At 37.8% G+C, this 22,669-nt stretch overlaps 1 protein-coding gene across 1 annotated transcript; it reads left to right on the top strand.

The window, feature by feature from the left end:
- Positions 1 to 1,789: 1,789 nt before the first annotated feature.
- LOC148205276 (uncharacterized) lies at positions 1,790 to 8,055 on the top strand. Its single transcript, XM_088104160.1, has 4 exons — positions 1,790 to 1,891; positions 4,755 to 4,778; positions 7,154 to 7,258; positions 7,338 to 8,055. Exons 1-4 carry the CDS (start codon positions 1,790 to 1,792, stop codon positions 7,869 to 7,871), a joined length of 765 nt encoding a protein of 254 aa, XP_087960286.1. The 3' UTR covers positions 7,872 to 8,055.
- The last annotated feature ends 14,614 nt before the right edge of the window (positions 8,056 to 22,669 follow it).

Raw genomic sequence — 22,669 nt, 5'->3', positions numbered from 1 at the left:
TTCCTTGACAAGGGTTTGATCCTCTCTTGCTAGTCTCGCAGATTTTAAGCTTTGTTTTATTTGTTTTAATGGTAGAAGGGTGGGGTCGTGCTGGCCAACCTTTATGCGTGCAGGAGAGGAAAGAACGTTTTGTTTCTTATTTTCCTTATCATTTTCCCTTACGTCGACAAGGTTTTGGAGGGAGAGTATATTACTTTTGCATGGCACACTGAAAGCAGGGTTTGAGGGGTTTTTTTACTAAGCTCTTGCCACTTTCGTTCCAATCAGGAAAGTTTGAGTGATCAAACCCTTAGCTGTCTAAGAGCTCGCTTAGAAAACTTTTTGGGTGGAGTTAAAGATACCAAATTTTGTATTTAATAGCGGAGATCCTTGTAGAAAAGTATTGGAGGTTATGAAAGGAAACTTGGGGCAGGTTTTTAGTACCAAATCGGGGGAGGTTAATAACGGAGCTTTGGTTGGGCTTTTAGGGTAAGAAAAAGTGAGAATATATATATATATATATATATATATATATATATATATATATATATATATATATATATATATATATATATATATATATATATATATATATATATATATATTTATGTGTAGTACTAGGGTTGGAGGGGAGCGGCGGTGAGAAATAGAGAGAGAGAGTCCTTTCTAAACCTAGTTTCCATCTTGGAGAGATGAGTGAGTGTGAGAGATCGAAGGCTTAGATTCTTGCATAACCAAGGTAGCACAGTGGAGTTGCAGCCGCTGTCTCGAAGGAGTAAGACGTGTAGGAGGAATCCAGGTAAGGGGAGTAACCTAGAATTATTGTTGTGTGCAACAAATTGATATATGTGTGTGTGTCTGTGTGTGTCTGTGTGTGTCTGTGTGTGTGTGTCTGTGTGTGTCTGTGTCTGTGTGTGTGTGTCTGTGTGTCTGCGTGTGTGTGTGTCTGTGTGTCTGTGTGTGTGTCTGTGTGTGTGTATGTGTGTCTGTGTGTCTGTTTGCTTCGTTGGTTATTGGGTGGAATAGGTTTTATATTTGCCTGGGGTTTGGGTTCGAAGGGATGAACTTGGTTGCATGTGGATAACAAGAGATGTATTGGATGTGGTCTTAGAGTGTCGGAATGTGAGGTTCTGCAAAATATGTTGTGTGTAAGTGTGTAGGTAAAATGAACGAGAATGAGAAGAGAGTGGTTGAGTGTGTGGGAGGAAGATAGTAAAAGTATTTAGAATGGTGGTTTGGGTTGGTGCTGGGGCGTAAGAAAGAATGGAGCCAGTGAGGTTTAAATAAAAATGAAGCGGAAAAGGGGTTGAAATGTGAGCGTTGGGAGATTTAGGGAGAAAATAGGGGTTACTCGGTGAAAGATCAGTGAAGTTAGTGGACGTTGGAGTTGAAGGGAGAAGTAGATGTGTGGATAGTACCGGTGAGAGAGTAAAAGAAGGTTTGTGCTTGGGTGTACGTGTGGGTGATGCTGTTTTGGGTACGTGAGAAGTGAGGTTTTAGGTTGATGGCTATAAGTGATGTGGGTCCCAATTGGTCGGAAAGGAAGATGAAAGAATGTTTTAATTAGTCTTTGGAGTAGATGAGAGAATGAGGGATTTTGATAAAAGGGAAGGGGGCTTTGTTGGTGTTGCCTGGGAGTTACGTTGTGAAGCTTAAGTGAAGAGAAGGAGAAAAGCTTAAGTGAAGAGAAGGAGAAGTTAATTTAGAAGTTTAGGTGATCGAGTGGAGTTCTCTGCATGGGTTTTCTACGATGTATTGTGGATGAGTGTGAGAGAGAGTTTCACGTGATTGGAGGGCACAAGAGGAACTAATGGGAGAGGGCATTCTTGTGGTTAGAGAGGAAGGGATGTGGTACACTACAAGAAATTCAGGCATTACCGAAGGGTTTTTACAGACGGCCTTTTGCCCTTCGGTAAAATTGCGTTTCCGACGGTCACAAAGATGATTACCGAAGGCCATGGTGAAATGCATTCATTACCGAAGGTTTTTTTTCCGAAGGTCTTTGAGCCCTCGGTATTGGCTTTAGTGAATTAACTTACCGAAGGATATATGACCCTCGGTAAGGTGCTCGTGTAATTAACCCCAGCGGACTTGGTTTCCCTCTGCAAACTTTCATTTTTCGAGCCAAAATATTGCGTTTCTTTCTTCGAACCCTAACCAGCATTCCCCCTTTTTCGGAGACATCAAACCCTCACCAGCTTTCTCGTTTCTTCCAGCCATTATACCGTCACCAACATTGCCCAAATTTGGGAGGTTTTGTTGTCGGAGGTCGTCTCAGTCACCAACATTCCCCAACGTTCCGTGGTTGCAGGGGCTGCGTCACAAATTTGTTGTGGGTGCGTCAGGAGGGCTTCGTGGAGGAGGGCACAACGTGGAGGAGGGGCTTCGTGGTGCGTGGAAGAGGCAACAATCGAAGAAAACCCAGCTGCTGGACTTGTCTGGCGTCGATATGTAAGTCTCTTTACTCCTCATTTTTGCTATTTTTCATATTGTTTTCACTGTTATGCTTAAATTTTTAGCTTTGTCAATTTGTTTTGAACTTGTTCTAAACCATTTAACCATGGAAAATATTAGTTGGATGTCATATTTTAAAATTTTACTGTTCTTCCTATTTTTAGCTTTAATTATGCTCATATGTTGTCTGTAAATGGTAGACATTGAAATAGTAATTATGGTCATATGTTGTGTGTAAAACAAACACTTGAAATAGTAATTTCATTCCGCTAATAGGACCCTTGCACCCTAGCATACCTAAGTTGTTTCCTTGTTAGGTTCTTTGCTTTGACATCCATAAAGATACATTACCCTATTATACCAATTGGAAGATGAATTCACCTTCCATATTCGGATTTGAAGACGTTGTCTTTAGTGTAGTGTGTGCTTTCTTGCTGCCAAAGAGTGAAAGTGTTCTTCATATAATAGTAGGGTTGGGCACCCTGGACTTAAAAAGGGACCTAAAGTTCAAAAATGAAGTCAATTAACAAGGGAGAGGGAGAGGATTGAGGAGCAAGTTCTAGGGGTGGTGTGTGAGCTTTGTTAGCAAAGGGTAACAATGTTCTTTGACTTGGTCTGAACTGTTTTTTTATGGAGATGAAGGTTGTTGAGAGTAATTAGCTGATTAAATACAGAGACATAAATTATAATTAAGGTTATTTCTTTTTGTTTTCTCTATGAATGAAGTTATATAACATTAAAAAAAATCAGCAAAACATGAAAATAGCTACTTTCATATCAGCAAAGCATGAATTGACCAATGAGATTAAGTGGATGTTATATGCCTTGTCAATGTTTAAAAAACATCAGTGTTCCAGCCATCTTTGGTTCATTCTGTTGTATACTGCAAGTTTTACTTTAAATTCGTATAGCTTATGCTTGAGATCAATGGAGTAGGGAGTTGCTTCCATCCAATTTATGTTGTTTCCATCCATAAATAGGTTTCATTTTGAAAAAATACAAAGATTTGTTTGCTGGAGCGTGTAGGTTAAAAATTATGAATTCTTTCATCTAGAAATCCTGCATCAGTCTCTGCATCAAATCTTCTTTTTCTTTTCATCATTCCCATGTGCTCTGATGTCATCATTATATCCCTGTATTTTTCATTCAATGTGACTTAAAATAAAAAAATTACTACTGTCAATCATCTCTTTGTTGAATATATATTGTATTTCACAGTGCAAGCCTTAGTTTGTCATTTACCACTTCATATAAGCTTCCCCTGTGATCCAAAGCTACAAACTAAAATAGAGTCATCTGTGATACTTTTTTAATTACCATTTTCTTGTCCTTCTTCATTTTCACTTGGTCAAAGGCAAGAAGTTAAATTGAGACAGAGGGTTTCACACTCAGCTGCCAAAATTGATGGCTTTACTCTTTGAACTCTCATTGATGCCTTTACCCTTTCACACTCAGTGCATACATTCATTGATCCCTTTACTCTTTCAACCTTGTCTTTTACAAGTTATTTGAATGTGTATGATCCTAGCACCTTCGTATTACTCAACCATAGTTCAAGGTAACCTCAATAATCTTTAGCTGTCAATTAAGGCCAACTTGTATAGATCTCAAGCATTTTTGGTATTTTAATTGATTGAATGTTGATTATAGCATTTTGCTGTGAATATTTTCAGTAACATCCATCAAACATAAAAAATTTTCCAATTCTATTGATGCCACTAATTATTTAGAATTATATATATATATATATATATATATATATATATATATATATATATATATATATATATATATTTAAAAAAGCAGCTTTTTGAATACATGCCTGCAAGTGTTTTATTACCTTCCAATTTGATAAGAAGATGAACAAGTGGACTCATACTCCAGATTTCCATTTGTTGAAATGATTCTTATAACCAGATTTTCAAGTACTTAAAAGTAAATCAAATATATGATCATTATTTTCAGAAGCTCAGAAGTTGTTGGACTGTTACCCCAAGAGCAGTGACAAGATAACATTGAAGAGGTGGTTCTTTATTGATAAAAGAGTAGGGGAAGTAGACATGTGATAGAAACTCTTGTTTGATCCTTGTTAATACTTGTTTAAGTTTTCACTTTGTTACATTTTGTATTGCCTTAACTGTTTATTGGTTTAGTGTTAACATTTGGATTGATGTTTATATTGTTGGTTTGTGCTGACCTTAAGTGCTGTGGTGTAGTTTCCAACTTAGAGACCTTACTCATTTGAGGTAGCATCTTTAGGAAGAGGAGCTGAAACAGAATATTGGTTGAATAGGGAAGTTTGAGGCAGCTGTAAGTGGTAGCTTCAGTTAAAAAATCTACAACCTGTAAGTTTTATTTGTAATTGATGTCATCCATAATGAATTTCCTACCATTCCAGCTCTGCATTATTGAACTTGATCATGAGGTTGAAATTTAATTATTTGTTACCATTGGTGTTTTTGGTTCTGTTGTGAATTGTGTGAATATGTTCCAGCTTCTTATTTTCATTTTGAATCTGTCCTTAGGTGGTTGTGTAGTAAGATATTAACTTATAAGGAAATGATACCATGTCTAGCCTTGGTGATATGAACTAAAAATGCCAAAACTTGAATTTTATTGCACGAAATCTGCAGAAAAAGTAAAACTGGACCCTATCACATGTTCTAAAATATTTAAACCTTGGAAAATTGGTTCAAACATTCCTGTAAACAAGGTATAACAACAACCCAACCTTTTAACATTTAAGTATAGGCAATTTCATTACACCAATTCATGATGTAACTATAAGGATGAAGTAGAGTACAAGGACAAACCAACATGCATATATGTTGGTTATATACTATCATGAATCCCCCAAGTTACGAAAGTAGAAGGAGGAACCAAAGTTATAGTTGTTTTATAGTTTATATATTAACTAAAAAACTGAAAATTCCTTACTAAGGCTAAAGTAGACCATCTCTTAGGTTAAACTTTATTAACTTTACTCCACCTGGTAGTGGTTAAGGCCACTCCAGTGATTAATTTGGCCTTCAACATGTTCAAAGATACGTGTCTTAAAGTTGAACATATGATTTTGGACTTCAATTGTGAAGTCTCAAAATTGAAGGTGCAGTGGAAACATAAAAAGTGTTCTAAAAATAGTTGACAATTTTGATATTCACCTAATATAAGCAAAGAAAGTATACTGTTGTTATCCTAACAACTTTAAAGTACTTAAATGAAGCTAATAGACATGTCAAATTGGATGAAGTAGCAAAATCTAAAAATTTGACTACCTAAAAGTCTACTAAAAGGGTGAGAAAGAGGCAATTCAGCTAAAGTAGACTAATAATAACTAATGTTAATATCCTAACAAGTCTAAAGTAGTGAAATGAGACTAGGAAACTACTCAAAAGCAAACATTGACCTAAAACTCAGATTTTTGAGTTCTTAGAACCTAAAAAAGTTTACTAAAAAGGAGACAAATGGGTTTAAATCGTCTTTGTACTTGTTGTGCTTGTACTTCCAGTGTTCCTTAGTGTTACTTCATCATCTTAATCAGTGAATTTGGTTTGGCTGAGTTGAATTCCACCTTACATATTCATTTCCTAGTTTTGTCTAAAGTCATGTGCCTAAAATTGGAAGTGAACTAGTGATTTTCTGCTGCAGTGTGTTTGTTGGCTGTTTCAGTGTTTAAACACATCCAAATTGATGATACAAAGTTGCTCAAAACTGCAAATTATGTGTCCAAACGTGTTTGTGCAAAATCACCCTTTAAACCACCAAATTTTGCTTAAAATTAGAAGTAGACCACTGATTTTTTGGTGTAGTCTTTATCTTTATTGTTTAAGTGGTTGCACACCTTCAAATTGATCATATAAACTTGCTTCAAGCATCACTTTTGCTATTGAAACACTTCCAAGCATTTTTGGCCTTAAAACCACCATTTTGAAAGTCATTTTCTGGTGCAGTGGGCATTTCATGTGGTTTTTTAAAATTACCAAACATTATTCTTTAGATGTAGTGTATTATGACCTTCTTGAGTCATTGATTCTACTGTCCAGTTTTGATTCCATTGATTTCTACATTGTGGTCCAAATTTTGTGTAAAAAGTGTTGCATATTTGGCTACAAAAGGGGTGTTTTTTTTAATCTGTCCATTTCAGTGCAGTTTAAACATTTTTCCAAGTGTATTTCACCTTTTCAAACATGTATGCACTGTTCATTTGGCCAAATTTGAGTTCATATGCAAAATCACTTCCTAAACCATCATATTTGCCTTAATTTGGAAGTGAACTAGTCAATTTTGAGTGCAATGTGTTTCTTTGGTAGGTCAGTGTCTAAACACCTTCAAATTGATGATAAAAAGTTGCTAAAAACATCAATTTATATTTCCAAACGTGTTTATGAAGATTCACCCATTTAAGCACCAAATTTGGCCTAAAATTGGAAGTGGACCACTGATTTTCTGGTGTAATCTGTTTCTTGGCTATTTAACTGTTTGCACACATCCAATTTGATGATATAAACTTGCTTGAAGTCTCAATTGAGCCTTAGAGACACTGCCATTCATTTTGACCACTGTAGTCCACTTTTTTATAGCCTGCATACTGGTGGGTCGATCACCATTCATGAGCATGCCATTCGTATGGTATAATCTCATTACATAACTTTTTCTTTCATACACAAGTTATGTATATTGTATTTCATATGTACGCTTGTAATTCTTAATTATGTTACAGGCACAGGCTCTAGGACGGGCGGTCCATGTTGATGAGGTCTTTGCACAGACTCATGTTCGGAAGGGAACTAATCAATTTGTTGATGAAAGATCTCGGAAGACTCATGTAAGCAAATAACACTATTACTAATTTTTTATTTCTGTTATACTGTCGTTCTCTGACATTGCTTTTAATGTTTCAACAGGAAGACTTTTCTACGAGACTTTCACAGGTTAGATCTGAACATGAGTCAGCTCCTACACCGGATGATGCCAGTAATGCAGATGATGACATCCGTAGGACGCAGTGCTGGATCGACACCGTTGGTGGGAAGAAAAAGGGACGAGTGTATGGTGCGGGACAGCTTGCTGCAAACTATACAGCATCCAGAGGAGGTACTCTGAAGCACCAGCCTTCTTCTTCCACCAGTACTCCTGACGAGGTTCTTCAACTCAGGCAGGAACTCCATCAACGTGACCAGGAGCTCACTGATCTCAGAGCAGAGTTTTCAAATTTTAAGGCCCTGGTCATGACTGTCTTGCCTCAAACCTCACAGGACGTACAAAATATCCCTCCCACCCAATCACGACTGTCCTCATCACCTGCTGCCACTCAGCAGCCCACTTCAGTCCAACCCTCATCAGTCCAACCCTCATCAGTCCAACCCACACCAGTCCAGCCATCAATAGAGGAGCAGGATGATGAAAATCATTCTGATGATAGTTATGTACATTATTAGGTTTCATTTTCTCATTACTTGTTAGACAAACTTTTGGATATTAGAACATTTTGAGTTGATATCATTTCAATGTTAGATGTACTTACAGACTTTGGATGTTACAACATCCTTGTGTTACATTGTTTTATGTTTGAACTATAAATACATTATTTTTACATTAATGGATGTCCTGTGGATTATTTGATGTGCCTTGGATATTGATCATTGATTGGATCTTTGAGATGCACATTATGCATGTTTGTATGTGTTTGGCAATTTATGCAGGTCTGTTTGTAAATTAAATTTGTTATACAGGTCTGGGTTGCAGAGGGAAAACCATTTCTCTAAAACCTGCTCTGCATTTTACCGAAGGCTTTTGCCCTTCGGTAAATGCCCTCGTCTGGCCATTACCGAAGGCTTCCGCCCTTCGGTAAATACCCTCGAATGCTCATTACCGAGGGCTTCTGCCCTTCGGAAATTACCGAAGGCTTTCGCCCTTCGGTAATTACCGAAGGCTTCCGCCCTTCGGTAATTACCGAGGGCTTTCGCCCTTCGGTAATTACCGAAGGCTTCTGACCCTCGGTAATTACCGAAGGTCAGAAGCCCTCGGTAATGGTTAGCGACAAGGGATTTACCGAAGGATTTTTGGCCGTCGATAGGCCTTCGGTAAACGTCCATTATCGACGGCTTTTGGCATTTTCCGAGGGTTTCTGGCCTTCGGTAATGCCCTACTTTTTTGTAGTGGTAGCAGCGCATGCAGAAGGGAGTAAACCTTCTCAGTTTGGCTGGGAAGATAATAAATGATGGTTAAAATGGGTTGAGTGAATAAGAGAAGGATTGTGTAGAAGAAGTTTTGGGTGAAGATGTGTGATGGTGCAGGTTCAATAAGACGGAAAAGAAAAGGTGAGAGTGTTAGTGTTGTAAGAATTATTTACGAGAGCATAAATAAATGGAGTGGTGAGAGAAATTCTAATGTAGTGAAAGTAGAGAAGGGATGGTGTAACATCCCAAAATACAGTAAAACCATATAATAGAATTAATTACACTTAATGATAAACCAATTCAGTTTTATAATAAATAAGAGCAAGGTTTTGGCCGAACGGCCTTACATGGCTTAACAAAAGTAAGCTGTACAGAATACAAGGTAAAACATGACCGAACGGCTTACAAAAGCTGAATTACCGAACGGTCAAATAACAAAAAGGAAAAGGAAGTGACCAAACGGTCACTTCATACAAAATTCTAACTACAACCGAACGTACTACTGTTCGGCCTTCACTTCCACATCTACTAAGTTCGCGTCCTCCAAAACTTCTTCTTCCAGCGTCTCTTCAAGTAACGCACTCCCATCTGCTCACATCCACACGGATGATCATTGCAAAACAAGACGGACATACAACAGGACAACACAAGGAAACACAGGGTAAGCTTATGTAATTTAATTCAAGAAATAACATACGATTCATACATCAATACACATATAAAAATAACAATACAATTAAAGCAAAGCCTACTACTAGACAGACCGTCCGGACTGTATGAATCTGTGTAGCTACGACGTTCGTGCACCCGGGTGGTGTAGTAACTGGAATTCTCATCAGCTGCCACCCGAGGTTAGTCCTATCTGTCCAAAGTACCCCTAAGGACTAGGACCTCCTGCCGTTCCCACACATGACATACCCCCTCTACGTGAAGACGAGTATTCACGGAACATCAGGATGAATCGACAGCTTAGCATTGCCACAGTCATACTTTACCAAATTTCAATATTCATCCAAGAGTCGTTCCTCCCCGGAACGCTCGTTCAAATCAAAATCTCATATTCACATTAAAAATTCTTCTTCAATTTTAACCTTTCACTTAGGTGCCATTTTCATCATTCTCTCAAAATATATAAAATAACGAACGTTCTGTTTTCTTGAGAACGAACGAGGGAAACGAGACCGATAACACCCCTCGTTGTAGAATGGAATACGACCAGGAGAATTACTTTTAGATTTGAGAATATCTCGAGTACATAATATACCAATTATAACGAACGTGATTTATGAAGGGAATCGGTTAAATGAACTGACTCTCGTGAATTCAATTCCATACTCACACAACAAGTGAAGTACAGGGTTTAAGGCCGAGTCAAATAAAGGTAAACTCGTAAGAATATTAAATAACCATAGGCCGGATACGAATGAATATAGACACATCAAGACGTTAAAGAATCATATTTATAATAATTCAATTACAGAAACTGAATGCCGGTTAATGACCGAACGCTGTAAAGAAAATGTTATTGAACTTGGACGAACGCTATTTCGTCAATATAGATTAGGTAAGAATCGAATACGAGCGCTTGGTGTAAGACCGAGCACTACTGGTACGAGCGCTAGGTGTAAGACCGAGCACTACGAACGACTAAGTTATATCAATATATATATATATATATATATATATATATATATATATATATATATATATATATATACTACTTTATCAAGGGATATTCGGAAACAACTATGTTTGGTCGAACGCTCAAACATGGTATTACCCCACGATGGCGCTCGTCCTATACTAGGATTCTCTCCAAATGAAAGAATCCCGTTTGACTAGGTTTACTAGAAAAACCGAACGGTAAATGACCATTCGATGACGAACGTACTTTATCATAGAAAAATCTCATATACCGAATCTTTTACATTCAAACTCATTTTTCTTAACTTATAACTTCATAACTTCAGAACTTTATAAAATTCCTATCATAATAAATTTTCATATCTCATACATCACATATCATATAAGTCTCATATAGTTCATACATTAAAACCTAATCCTTTCATATTTCATTTCATCTCATCCAATAAACGAACGTTCATTCCACACAGTCATATCAACCATCATGCATTAAACTCATTCAATCAACTAAACGCACATTCATACAGTTCAACAGCAACCAAATCAAATTAAATTAAATAAGCTTCCCTTACCTCTAGTGTAGACGGACGTCCTACTGACTGAAGTTGGTTTGCCAAAGAACTAAGGTTTCGTTCTACCCTTAACAGCTTAACTACTCTACGAACCAAATCAAATAACAGATCAACAATGATTCAGAATTAAACTAAGGACTCATGAAACCAGAACTTGGTTTGCATGCTAGCCAGAACGAACGGTTAAGAAGTAGAAGACTTACTAGTATCAGAACGTTGAAGTGATCGGTTCAAAACGAAGCTTAAGACACCGGGAACGGTTCTACGATTTCTGAAACATGATTGGAGGAAAGAAAAATGAGTTACAGTAGAGAGAAGGGGGTTTTCTAGAGAGAAGGAGGAGAATTCGAAAGATCAGGGTTTTTGGAGAAGATGAGTGCATGCAGAGAGTGACGCGGATTTCAGAAAAAATCAGTTTTGTTTAAAAACAAACGTCCGTTCTCCTGCTGACACCTGCATCCCACTAACTGATTTTCGAAACTTCCATTCTCGACACCTGGCGTTAGCTGATGGACAAATTTGTAAGCACCAAAATATGATGTCACAAACTTGTTTCACAATCGGCAAGTATGACCGAATCGTTTCAAGTAATAAACTTGGTAAGACCAAGTATCGTTCTCCCAAAGGACTCACGGCCTAGTTTAGTTATGTGATTTGTTGATTAGCTAAGACTTAAGAACACAATAATTGAAGTTTAATATGCAAAGACGAAAATTAAATATGTATGCATGAATTGATCAATGACAAAGACAAAAGATAAACACTTTCAAGGAAATATATGAATGAATATGTTGTTGGGGGTCAATTTCATCTCATCCACTCTCATATATTTTAGGAATTCAACATTCAAATCATCATTGTTAATGCCACTCTCTAATGTACCATTCTAGATGGCTTCTCCCTAATCAAATAGTTCATACAATTCCTAGCATTCCTAATGATTAGTTCATGAGTGCAGGAGCTTAAAGGCAACCAATATAATATTGTCAGTATAATATTGGGAGAAATTCCCCGGATCTAGATTTCCCCGTACGTGTCCGTATCAACAAAACCAATAATCATGCATTAGAATGAGTTAAACAATGCAAGCATTGAGCAAAGAGGAAAAACCCTAACTAATGATGAAAGAAAGCATATGTCTTAATTCAAAGATGTACTCAACAAATCCATATATGAGAGCTTCAAGAGATTACTTTGACTCCCCAACAAACATACAAGGTTTAGTTCACCATATTCATGGTGAACCTAGATGAATTACAATGAAAGTATGAAAGAATAAACCCAATAAAGGTGAAGAGGTAGCCTGAGCATCCAAGATCCTCCTTCAAAAGGGTGAAAGAGAGAGTGTTTGCCTCGTTTCTGCCAAAGATGCCTAACTATAGGACGTGCAAGCCCAAAAGTCCAAGCCCAAAAAGTGCCGCTCAGCGGTATTTACCGCTCAGCGGTGATTGCGCGTCTTCTTTCTTCCCCTCAGCGGCCATTTTGCCCCTCAGCGGTTCCAACGTCACCTCTTGAGTGCCGCTCAGCGGTAGTTTGCCGCTGAGCGGTGCCTTCGACTTCTCCTTTTTGCACTCTTTCTTGTCGTTTCTAATGTCCTCTCTCTTATTCTTCACTTCTTTCACCAAATTCACCTCAAAACCTGCACAAGAACACTTAAATCAAGCATAAACCTGTCCAGCTCTCTTATTTCTGAAAATATAAACAAAAGGCATGATTTCAAGCTAGTTTCTAAGTCTAAAGGTTGCTTTTAGTATCAACTTTAAGCATGAAAATAACAGTTTTTCAACTGTTATCACAACCCCAAACTTAGAACTTTGCTTGTCCTCAAGCAAATAAAATGTAACTCCATCTCCAACCAATTCATATGATGGTTCACTCATTCAAAATCCTCTTTTCAAGATAAGTAATAACTTCACTCAAACTTAAGACCAAGAGTTCAATCAAGATGTGCACATGCTTTAGTGTTCACAAAGTCATTTAAATTCCAACAAATGCTATTTTTCATGAATGATCAATCAATTAAACATGGATGTTCATGTGCTTATGGAATATTTCCTCACTAGGTAAAGTGTTTCACTCAACACACAAGTGTATAAGAGGTAAAGTGTTTCACTCATTCACTCCACTATCACAATGTCACATGAATCAACTTTGCCTTTCATTTAACCATAATCAAATACATTCACAAGCATGCATCATCACAAGGACTTTTCAATGGCTTATAATGTGGCTGGGCTAACAAGAAAATTGGTTTTTCTGGATCACAAAATCCTTGAGTTAAGAGAATCATAACAACACAATCTTCTTATTCATTCCCAACTTTCTTTTGCCTTTGCTTTTGCATTTGCATTGAGCTTTGCTTCTTTTTCTTTTCTTTTCTTTGCATATTCTTACTTTTTAGCTGTTAGCTCAATGCTTTTTCCTTTTTCATGTTTCCCCAATAACCCCAAACTTGAACATTTAACAATACCACACAAGATCTTCTACTTAACTCAAGGTAAAGATTTTCAATCAAGGGTGTTCAGTGTATATTTAAGGCTAAGGGTTCAAAGGATATAACACAACGTGTTCTCTTTTAGAAGGCTAACTTTATGAATTTGGCCAATAAAAAGGGTTTCAAAAACACGGCCTTTGATCATATGATGCAAAACAAGCAATTGATTCAATCATAGAAAACCTGGGCAAAGTCATTCATGCTTTCAAAGTAATAGCATTCAACAATAACAACTCTGGAGCTCAAAACCTCACATATAAGCTCATTCACATTTGACATACACATCCTGCTTAATTTCACAATCACAATCATGATACCCTGCATTTGTTCACAAAGCTTGTGAATCACCTGTATAAGCATTTTAATGTGCACATCATCTCAACATTAATCAATCAATAAGCATCATTCAATCATTACTTATCACACAATCACAGTTAATAGCAAACCATCATAAGGAACCAGGTTTTCAATAGAGTACATCAAACCCTAATCTAAAAACAAAAACAAATAAGTTCAGAAAACTTAAACCACAAAAGCATAATCATATGATAGCAATCATCAGTAAATGTTATCTCAGCTCCTCATCAGTCCGAGCTCTATGTATCTTCCTCTTCCTCTTCATCATCATCTTCATCAAATGCATCCTCCTCCTCAGCTTCATCTTCATCCATGTCTCGGGCTGAAGCTTCAGCTGCTTCAGCTCCTCCATGCCATGGTTCTTCTGGCCAAGCTACCACATTATGGAATTCATCCATAGTCCACCTGTGTGCTGGAGGGGTATCATACATCCCCACTATCATCTCAGCCGTGGCCACCTGCCCTCTGTGGATGGACTGCAACTGAGCACCTATAAGAGACATATACATGTCCCTCATCTGGATTGGTTCTGCCTCATGAGTATCAGCAGAAGTCCTGCTCTGTGCTGGCCTTCTCTCTCTACGAGCCTGGCGTGGTGGCACTGGCTGGGCTGCCTCCTCACCTCCACAGTACTGTCTGTAATAGGCCTCATCTATAGCTTTTCTTGGCCTCTCAAATGGTGGAACAGAAGTGTCCACCCCAGCTAGCTTGCAAAGGTGAGTGATCAAAGAAGGATGTCCCAGTGGTGCTTTGTTGTTTGAGGTTTTAGCACACACACTAATCTCATCAGCTATCACCTGCCCAATATTAACATTCAAGTTTCTGATAGCACAGTAGATGAAGAGTGCCCTGCTGAGAGTAATATCTGACACATGTGAACATGGCTGAATGTTGGCATGAGAAAATGCCATCCAATACTTTGCAAGAGGAGTCAAATCTGTCCTCCTAATATTAACCACTGAGCCAGATCTATTCCTTTGGAAGTGTCCTCCAGGTATGCACAATACTCTCTCAACATCCTCAAAGTCAGCACCTTCCTCCATGCTAAGAGCAAACTGGCATTGCTCACCAGCCCACACAGTATCCAGAAAGTTATTGATGGAGTCAGGATCATACCTGATAGCATGGCCTCTAACATAGCTCAAATAATTCTCAGCTGGATAATCACCAATCTTCTTTGCATTGGTGTAGAATTCTTTCACCACATCTATGTTGGCAGGTGATGGATAAGTGGCTAGCTTCCCCCAATCATTCCCTAACACTTGCTCTCCAAATTGAGGAGCAAAGTTAGGTATCATTCCAACCTTTCTCTCCATTAGAAGTCTCCTGTCCTGAACCACCCTAAAGTGCTTCTCATGTTTCCTAGAGAGGAACCTGCCATTATGGGGCTGCTCTGGTTCCTTTTCCTTTCTCTTTTTCAATCTCTTTCCTGAAGAGGATGCCATTCCTGCCTTCAAACATAAATCCAAAACCACAGAACATGATGTTAATCATTAGTAAACACAAAACAAAACTCCTTTTGAAGCTAAACCACCGCTGAGGGCCAGAATTTCCCCTCAGCGCCACCAGTGCCACATTCAAACACGCAACAAACCAGAAAAAGCAAATCTGGCAAAGTGCCGCTCAGCGGTAAATGCCGCTCAGCGGTGATCTGCAGATTTTTGCAAATCTCGTTTTTAAACTGTCCTAACTCCACCCAAATGCAATTTTCAGTTTTCCAGTTCATAATCAAGCAGTTTAATCGGTTCAAACATCAAATATATCATCAAATCATGCATAGAAATCAAAACCCCTAAATATTCATGCTTTGACAATCACAGTCAATTTCAAGAACCCTAGAATGAACAAAATGCATTTTACTTACTTGGGTGGAGATGCTAGATGATATGAGAATGCTTCCAAACTAAAATGCTGTCTTCCAACCCCAAACTTTGATAGCACACTAGTGTAAAAGTGAGTGGAAGAGAAATTTTCTAAAGAGGGAAGAGTAAAAAGATGTGGGAAACCTAAGAGGAGATATGTGGGAGTCTTAGTGCAGAGAAGAGCTTGAAAGAATATAAAAACGCGCAGCTTAGGGTTTAAAAATACCCCAATGGGCTCGGGTTCCGCTAAGGGGAACTTAAGCCCATCTGCGATAGTACCGCTCAGCGGTAATTGCCGCTCAGCGGTACTTTCGTGATGTACCCTTCTCCTTCTTTTCTTGACCTACGTGCCTTCCTAGCATACCCCTCATAGGTTCCCTGCAATTCAATGTTAAAAATGCTTATGCAAATCCTAAAAATAAACAAACAGAAAACAATCAATCAACTGGGTTGCCTCCCAGGTAGCGCTTGTTTAACGTCACGAGCCTGACCCAAAATCCACCAACACCCATCAGTAGGTGTTTCAAACTTACCAGCACCCATCAGTAGGTGCAAAATCTTCTCACCAACACCCATCAGTAGGTGTTACAAACTTAGTATCCTTCAGTAGATACTTAACCACCTAGCATCCTTCAGTAGATGCTAAATCCAACAAAATAATGTCCAGAATAATGTTCACAAATTACAAATTATAAAACAAAATCAAAAGTTTGTAAATCTACTGGGTTGCCTCCCAGCAAGCGCTCTTTTAACGTCATTAGCTTGACCCAGTAAAGTTCAAGTTCCTTCTTCTTTTTCTTCTTTCTACTGAACTTCTTCAAAAATTTGATCAAACCAGGAACCTGTTGCAGTGTCACAATCATAGGAACTTTAATCTCCAATTTCTTGAAGATTTCCATAAAGCACTTGAATTTCTTTTCCTTCCTATGATTCTTCTTTAGATAAGGATGTGATTTTTCATATGATTTCTTCTTCTTTCCTCTCATCTTCTTTTTCTTCCTTTTTCTCTCCCTAAATTTTCTCTTTTTCTTTTCTTTTATTTTTTTCTTCCCTTTTCTTTTTCTTTTCAACTTCTTTATTTTCACACAAATTTTCTTTCTCTCTTCTCTCTCAACCACTTCTTTTTCTTTTTCTTCATCTTTATCTTTCTCACTCAACTCTTCTTTCTCTTTTCTCTCTACCCTTTCCTCATCTTCCTCTAATTTTTCTTCATCAAGAATCTTGTCACTTTCAGTGATAATGACTTGCCCTTCCTCTTTAAGGTTAACTTCAATATTAACATCATCATTTAATCTCTGACTAATGTGACGAAGTTGTATCTCCATTCTTTTACATGATTCTTCAATGCTTTTCTGAGTAGAGTCGGAATTTTTCAAAAATCGTTGAAGGGTGTCCTCCAACCTATCCAAACTTCTTGATAGAAAGGGTTGTTGCTGCCATTGCTGTTGTGGTTGGTTCTCAAATTGTCCAGCAGCTTGCCAAAATTGGCTTTGATCCATGCTTGAGTGAGGTTCCCACCAGTGGTTGAGATTACTTTGGTGGAATTGAGTGCCCATATAGTTAAATTCTTGACCAAATTGCATTCTGCAGACATTAGGCACAAAACCCTAAAAACAATTGTTAGCACAAAAAGATAGAGAAAAAAAAATCAAAGGATATAATTGAAAAGATAAGAAGATAGGAAATAAAAACAAAAAAATAAAATAAAATAAAATAAAAACAGAAAAATAAAATAACATAAAATAAAATAAAAACAGAAAATAAAATAAAATAAAATAAAATCTAATCTAAAAAGATGAAAAGATAAAATCTAATAAAATAAAATAAAATCTAACCTAAAAAGATAAAAAGATAAAATACAATAAAAAAAGAAAAATAAAAACAAAAATTCAAATTAAAGTCAAAGATAATCAATAATCACACAAATTAACCAGTTAAACCATGAATCCCCGGCAGCGGCGCCAAAAACTTGATGGACAAATTTGTAAGCACCAAAATATGATGTCACAAACTTGTTTCACAATCGGCAAGTATGACTGAATCGTTTCAAGTAATAAACTTGGTAAGACCAAGTATCGTTCTCCCAAAGGACTCACGGCCTAGTTTAGTTATGTGATTTGTTGATTAGCTAAGACTTAAGAACACAATAATTGAAGTTTAATATGCAAAGACGAAAATTAAATATGTATGCATGAATTGATCAATGACAAAGACAAAAGATAAACACTTTCAAGGAAATATATGAATGAATATGTTGTTGGGGGTCAATTTCATCTCATCCACTCTCATATATTTTAGGAATTCAACATTCAAATCATCATTGTTAATGCCACTCTCTAATGTACCATTCTAGATGGCTTCTCCCTAATCAAATAGTTCATACAATTCCTAGCATTCCTAATGATTAGTTCATGAGTGCAGGAGCTTAAAGGCAACCAATATAATATTGTCAGTATAATATTGGGAGAAATTCCCCGGATCTAGATTTCCCCGTACGTGTCCGTATCAACAAAACCAATAATCATGCATTAGAATGAGTTAAACAATGCAAGCATTGAGCAAAGAGGAAAAACCCTAACTAATGATGAAAGAAAGCATATGTCTTAATTCAAAGATGTACTCAACAAATCCATATATGAGAGCTTCAAGAGATTACTTTGACTCCCCAACAAACATACAAGGTTTAGTTCACCATATTCATGGTGAACCTAGATGAATTACAATGAAAGTATGAAAGAATAAACCCAATAAAGGTGAAGAGGTAGCCTGAGCATCCAAGATCCTCCTTCAAAAGGGTGAAAGAGAGAGTGTTTGCCTCGTTTCTGCCAAAGATGCCTAACTATAGGACGTGCAAGCCCAAAAGTCCAAGCCCAAAAAGTGCCGCTCAGCGGTATTTACCGCTCAGCGGTGATTGCGCGTCTTCTTTCTTCCCCTCAGCGGCCATTTTGCCCCTCAGCGGTTCCAACGTCACCTCTTGAGTGCCGCTCAGCGGTAGTTTGCCGCTGAGCGGTGCCTTCGACTTCTCCTTTTTGCACTCTTTCTTGTCGTTTCTAATGTCCTCTCTCTTATTCTTCACTTCTTTCACCAAATTCACCTCAAAACCTGCACAAGAACACTTAAATCAAGCATAAACCTGTCCAGCTCTCTTATTTCTGAAAATATAAACAAAAGGCATGATTTCAAGCTAGTTTCTAAGTCTAAAGGTTGCTTTTAGTATCAACTTTAAGCATGAAAATAACAGTTTTTCAACTGTTATCATTAGCGTAGAGGGGTTTGGGTGCGTTTTAATTACTCTGACAGAGGGTTTTGGGTTTCAAACTATCGAGGTCTGACAGATGGGTAGTCTTGATGTAAGCTTAGAAGGGAGGAAGAATAAATATGTGAGAGAGAAGTTAGAGGAGGCTTTATGTGATGGTCATAGGAAAGATAAGGGAACACAGAGATGATATGTGAATATTGGGGATGAATTGGAGATGAGTGGGTGTTGGTGGTGGTTACGTGAATTGGAGTGTTTCCTTCTTTATGTGAGAGAGTTAGGTGGTTGGAATGAGTTGAAGTGCGTAAGGGAGTGGTGTGAATAAGAATGACTTATTGGAGGGTTTTGGGAAGAAGGGTTATGGACTAATGAGTACGGCGACGAATAAGGGATAAAGTAGTATACTTGATTTTTATATAGGAAAAGAAAGCAAAGTAAGATTGGAAGTGGTAAGCAGATGTAAGCGTGAGTCTTAAATTGGTGAAGGGAGAAGTATTGAATGGTTGTGAGGGTTTACGTCAAGAGTTGTGAAGGTTTTTTTATGGGAATGAATTCACGTCCAGGGGTTGTTGTGATGAGTTGCTCCAGAAGAGGTGTGGGTTGAAGGCAGTGGAATGATGAATTGGATCGTGAGCAGTGTCGAAGTTGGCGCACGAGAAGCAACTAGCAGCGGAATGAATTGGATGCAGCAGGTGATATCAATTGTGGTTTGGCAGCAGCGGAAGAATGAATTCAGTGGATGCAGAGATGGAGGAAGAGCTCTAGGTGAGTGAGTAAACTAGCTCAGACGGCCTTCACTGGAAGGAAGCTAGGTGGAGGAAAGAAAGCTCAATCTATGGTGACTTTTGGTAGAGTCTCGGTTGCTGGAAAATGCATCAGCAGAATCAAAACTCATTAATCATCAAAAGTGTTTTTACAAAGGTAGCTGCCATGATTTTATAGGCCAATCATGGAGCTGCAGCGTGGAAGTAATGTACACATAAAGATGGATCAGCTGCCATGTGGTGACCCATGTGCAAAATATGAAGGCCTTCTAGAAAGGCTTATTAAAAATGTGTTAAAAACCAAATCAGCACGTGGTCTATGGGTGTTGATGTTGCTATGGTGTGCTTAGCAAAGAGTGGTGGTGCAGCTAGCAACTTGGACATTCATATGGACATATTTGCCCCTTCTCTTGGTATCTCCAAATCCCACTTAAAATGAAGGAAAAGAACTAGCCCTTTTTTATCCATATCTTCAAGCTCTTCTTGGATTCTTCTAGCCATACTTCTAGTAATGGGTCCCTACCTTAAGTCATCATCTCCTTCCCCTTGAAGAGGATTTGTCCTCAAATCTGTTGGTTTGTGTTGAGAGGGTCGCACCTCACACAAAAGTTGATTGCAAAATTAATGCAGTATAGTACTAGGAAGTGACTCCTAGGTCGTCTCTCAAGGACCAAATGTGGTTCGGGAATCAGGTCAAACACGTAGTGGGGGGGTGTTTAAGAGTTTTTATGATAATAAATGAACTAAATTAAAATGGAAATTAAACACAATCGAACATAATTGAAAACAAAGTGAATATTAAAATTTAAATAAAGAGAAAAAAAAAGAAAAAAAATAAAAATAAAAATAAGTCACTAAAAAAAACTTAGAAGCATTTAATAAAACATGCATATGCGTAAGGAAAATTGGAATGAAAACATAAGTTGGTGAATAAAAAAAAAAAACTATTAAACGGTGATAAATCAAAAGTGCAATTTTGCTTTAGCCATGAAGGCACCGTGCAGCATGAAACAAGACTTTTTAATTCCATCATGTGAATTAATTAAAGTGCAATAATCCAAAGCTAATAAAAAAAATAAATCTAAAGTGCAATAATCCAAAGCTAATTAAAAAAAGGTATCATTAATCAGCGCATGTGTATCCTAAAATTTTCTCCCAAACCGTAACACCTGCTGCACCATTTTTCATTCAATAAAAAAAAACTAAAAAAAACAAAACGTTCTTACATAGGGTCCGTGAGCTCCCGTTGATGAAAATTTCCAAACATTCAAAACAAAAGCCCCCCAAGGTGGCGGCTGGACCATCCATGATTTAAAGCAACATAAAATCACTGCTGGAATCAAATCACCGCACGGAATCAAAATTAAAGCATTGTCCATATTGTCTAAAGAAAGAAACAATAATTTTTCTGCTGGAATAAAAACTGAGCTGCTGGAACCGAGAAAGAACCGAGAGCTGCAGGAATAAAATCTCTAGTGCTCTCCAAAATAAATCACCACTCTATCTTGCTCCTCACTGTCCTTGCTACCTTCCAGCTCAATTCAAACGTAGAGAAGAATTCAACCGTAACCCTCCATGCTTTCTTTCTCCAACTCTCCCCTACTAGGTCACCTTTTCTTTTCTCCAGCTCTCCCCTCTTTTTTTTTGTGGCCGCTGGACCGAGTGAAGGATTGCTGGACCGTCTCAAGCTGCTGGATCAAGGTGAAGATAGCTGGGCTTGCTAACTGGATGCGCTGCTTCTGCTGGACCGTGATGGACGCTGCTTTCAAGCTTGCTGGATGCTTCCTCCACCAGGCCCTTGCGCGTGCTGCTTGAAGGCTGTGTTGGTGCTGTCTCGCTGGACGTGTTGAAGGCCTGCTTCTTGGACGCGTGCACCCCTCCAATAGCAAGCCAACATTCTCTTTAATTTGCTGGGTGCACCCCTTCATTAAATGAAAGTGAAGTTTCTTTTCTCGGTGGCAGCTGCACTTCATTTCTTCAATCTTCTGGATGTGCAGTTTTGTTCAACTCAAAACAATTTGGACCTCCTTGCAACCAATTAAGAGTCTAGAACCACATTTAATTTCTTTTTGTGGCCATGAGATGCATTGTCCAATGATAAATTCCAGCCACCACAAGTACCCAACAGCAAGCAAATGCAAACAAATTAGAAATCACTCAAACAGTAAGCATTGGACTGACATAGGGGAGTAAAAAAAATACTGGGAACAGCACAGAACGAATTTGAACAAAATAAAAACTATACGTGAAAATAGACATCCATACGAAACTATGAAAAAAAATTGCATAGAAAACGGATAAGAATTGAACTCAAACGAGGTCACACAAGTTGACACAACATTCACGCGGCAGCCAGCGAAAATAAAAATGGCTAAGATGCATTGGCTCAATTGCCATTTCTCATTTAGCTTTCAAATGTCCCAAAAAGTTATCCAAAATTTTCCCGTAATTAATAATGCAAAATAATAAGCTCAGATAATTCAAATTAGTTAAAATAAGAATTTCCGATCAAATTAAGCACAATTAGGAAAAACAGGAAAATACCGGACGTTTAAGCATAATTCCCCGACTAATTCTAGCACATTAAACTAAGTGAAGTGAGAAAAATATTGGTTCATCAAAATAGACCACACTTAGTCTTTTGCACTCCTGGGCAAAATCAAGACACAAATTAGGGAATAGTTCAAAGGACTTTTAAGAAGGTGACACAACGTCGACACACAGAAAATAAAGACTCACAAGGAAACAAACAGAATTACACATTCCTCAAGAAATCTGGACAAAGAAAAGAAGTAGACAATATCCAACACAAAATCAAAGAAAGTAGATACTCATGAAACTATCCAAGCACTTCCAAGCATGACAAAATAATCAATCAGTTCAAGAGGTGAATCAAAAGTAACAGAGCCTCACAGATGCACACAATCAGTGTTTCTCTCATGTGTTCAAGGTAAATCAATGTCACTCAATGCACTCAAGAAAGCAATCACAAATAGACTTGGCAAGCCTCTAATATCAACACTCAAGCACATACGCATGTTCAAATCAAAAGGTCTTTTCATGGTTGAAATGGGGCCAAGGACAAGGGAGGATAAATATGGATGAGAG

The sequence above is a fragment of the Vigna umbellata genome, chromosome 1 (assembly GCF_029865625.1).
Source record: "Vigna umbellata cultivar VRB3 chromosome 1, Vumbellata_1.0, whole genome shotgun sequence".
Taxonomy (NCBI): Eukaryota; Viridiplantae; Streptophyta; class Magnoliopsida; order Fabales; family Fabaceae; genus Vigna; species Vigna umbellata.
The sequence above is the reverse complement of the archived record's forward strand: the minus strand, read 5'-3'. Positions and strand labels throughout refer to the sequence as shown.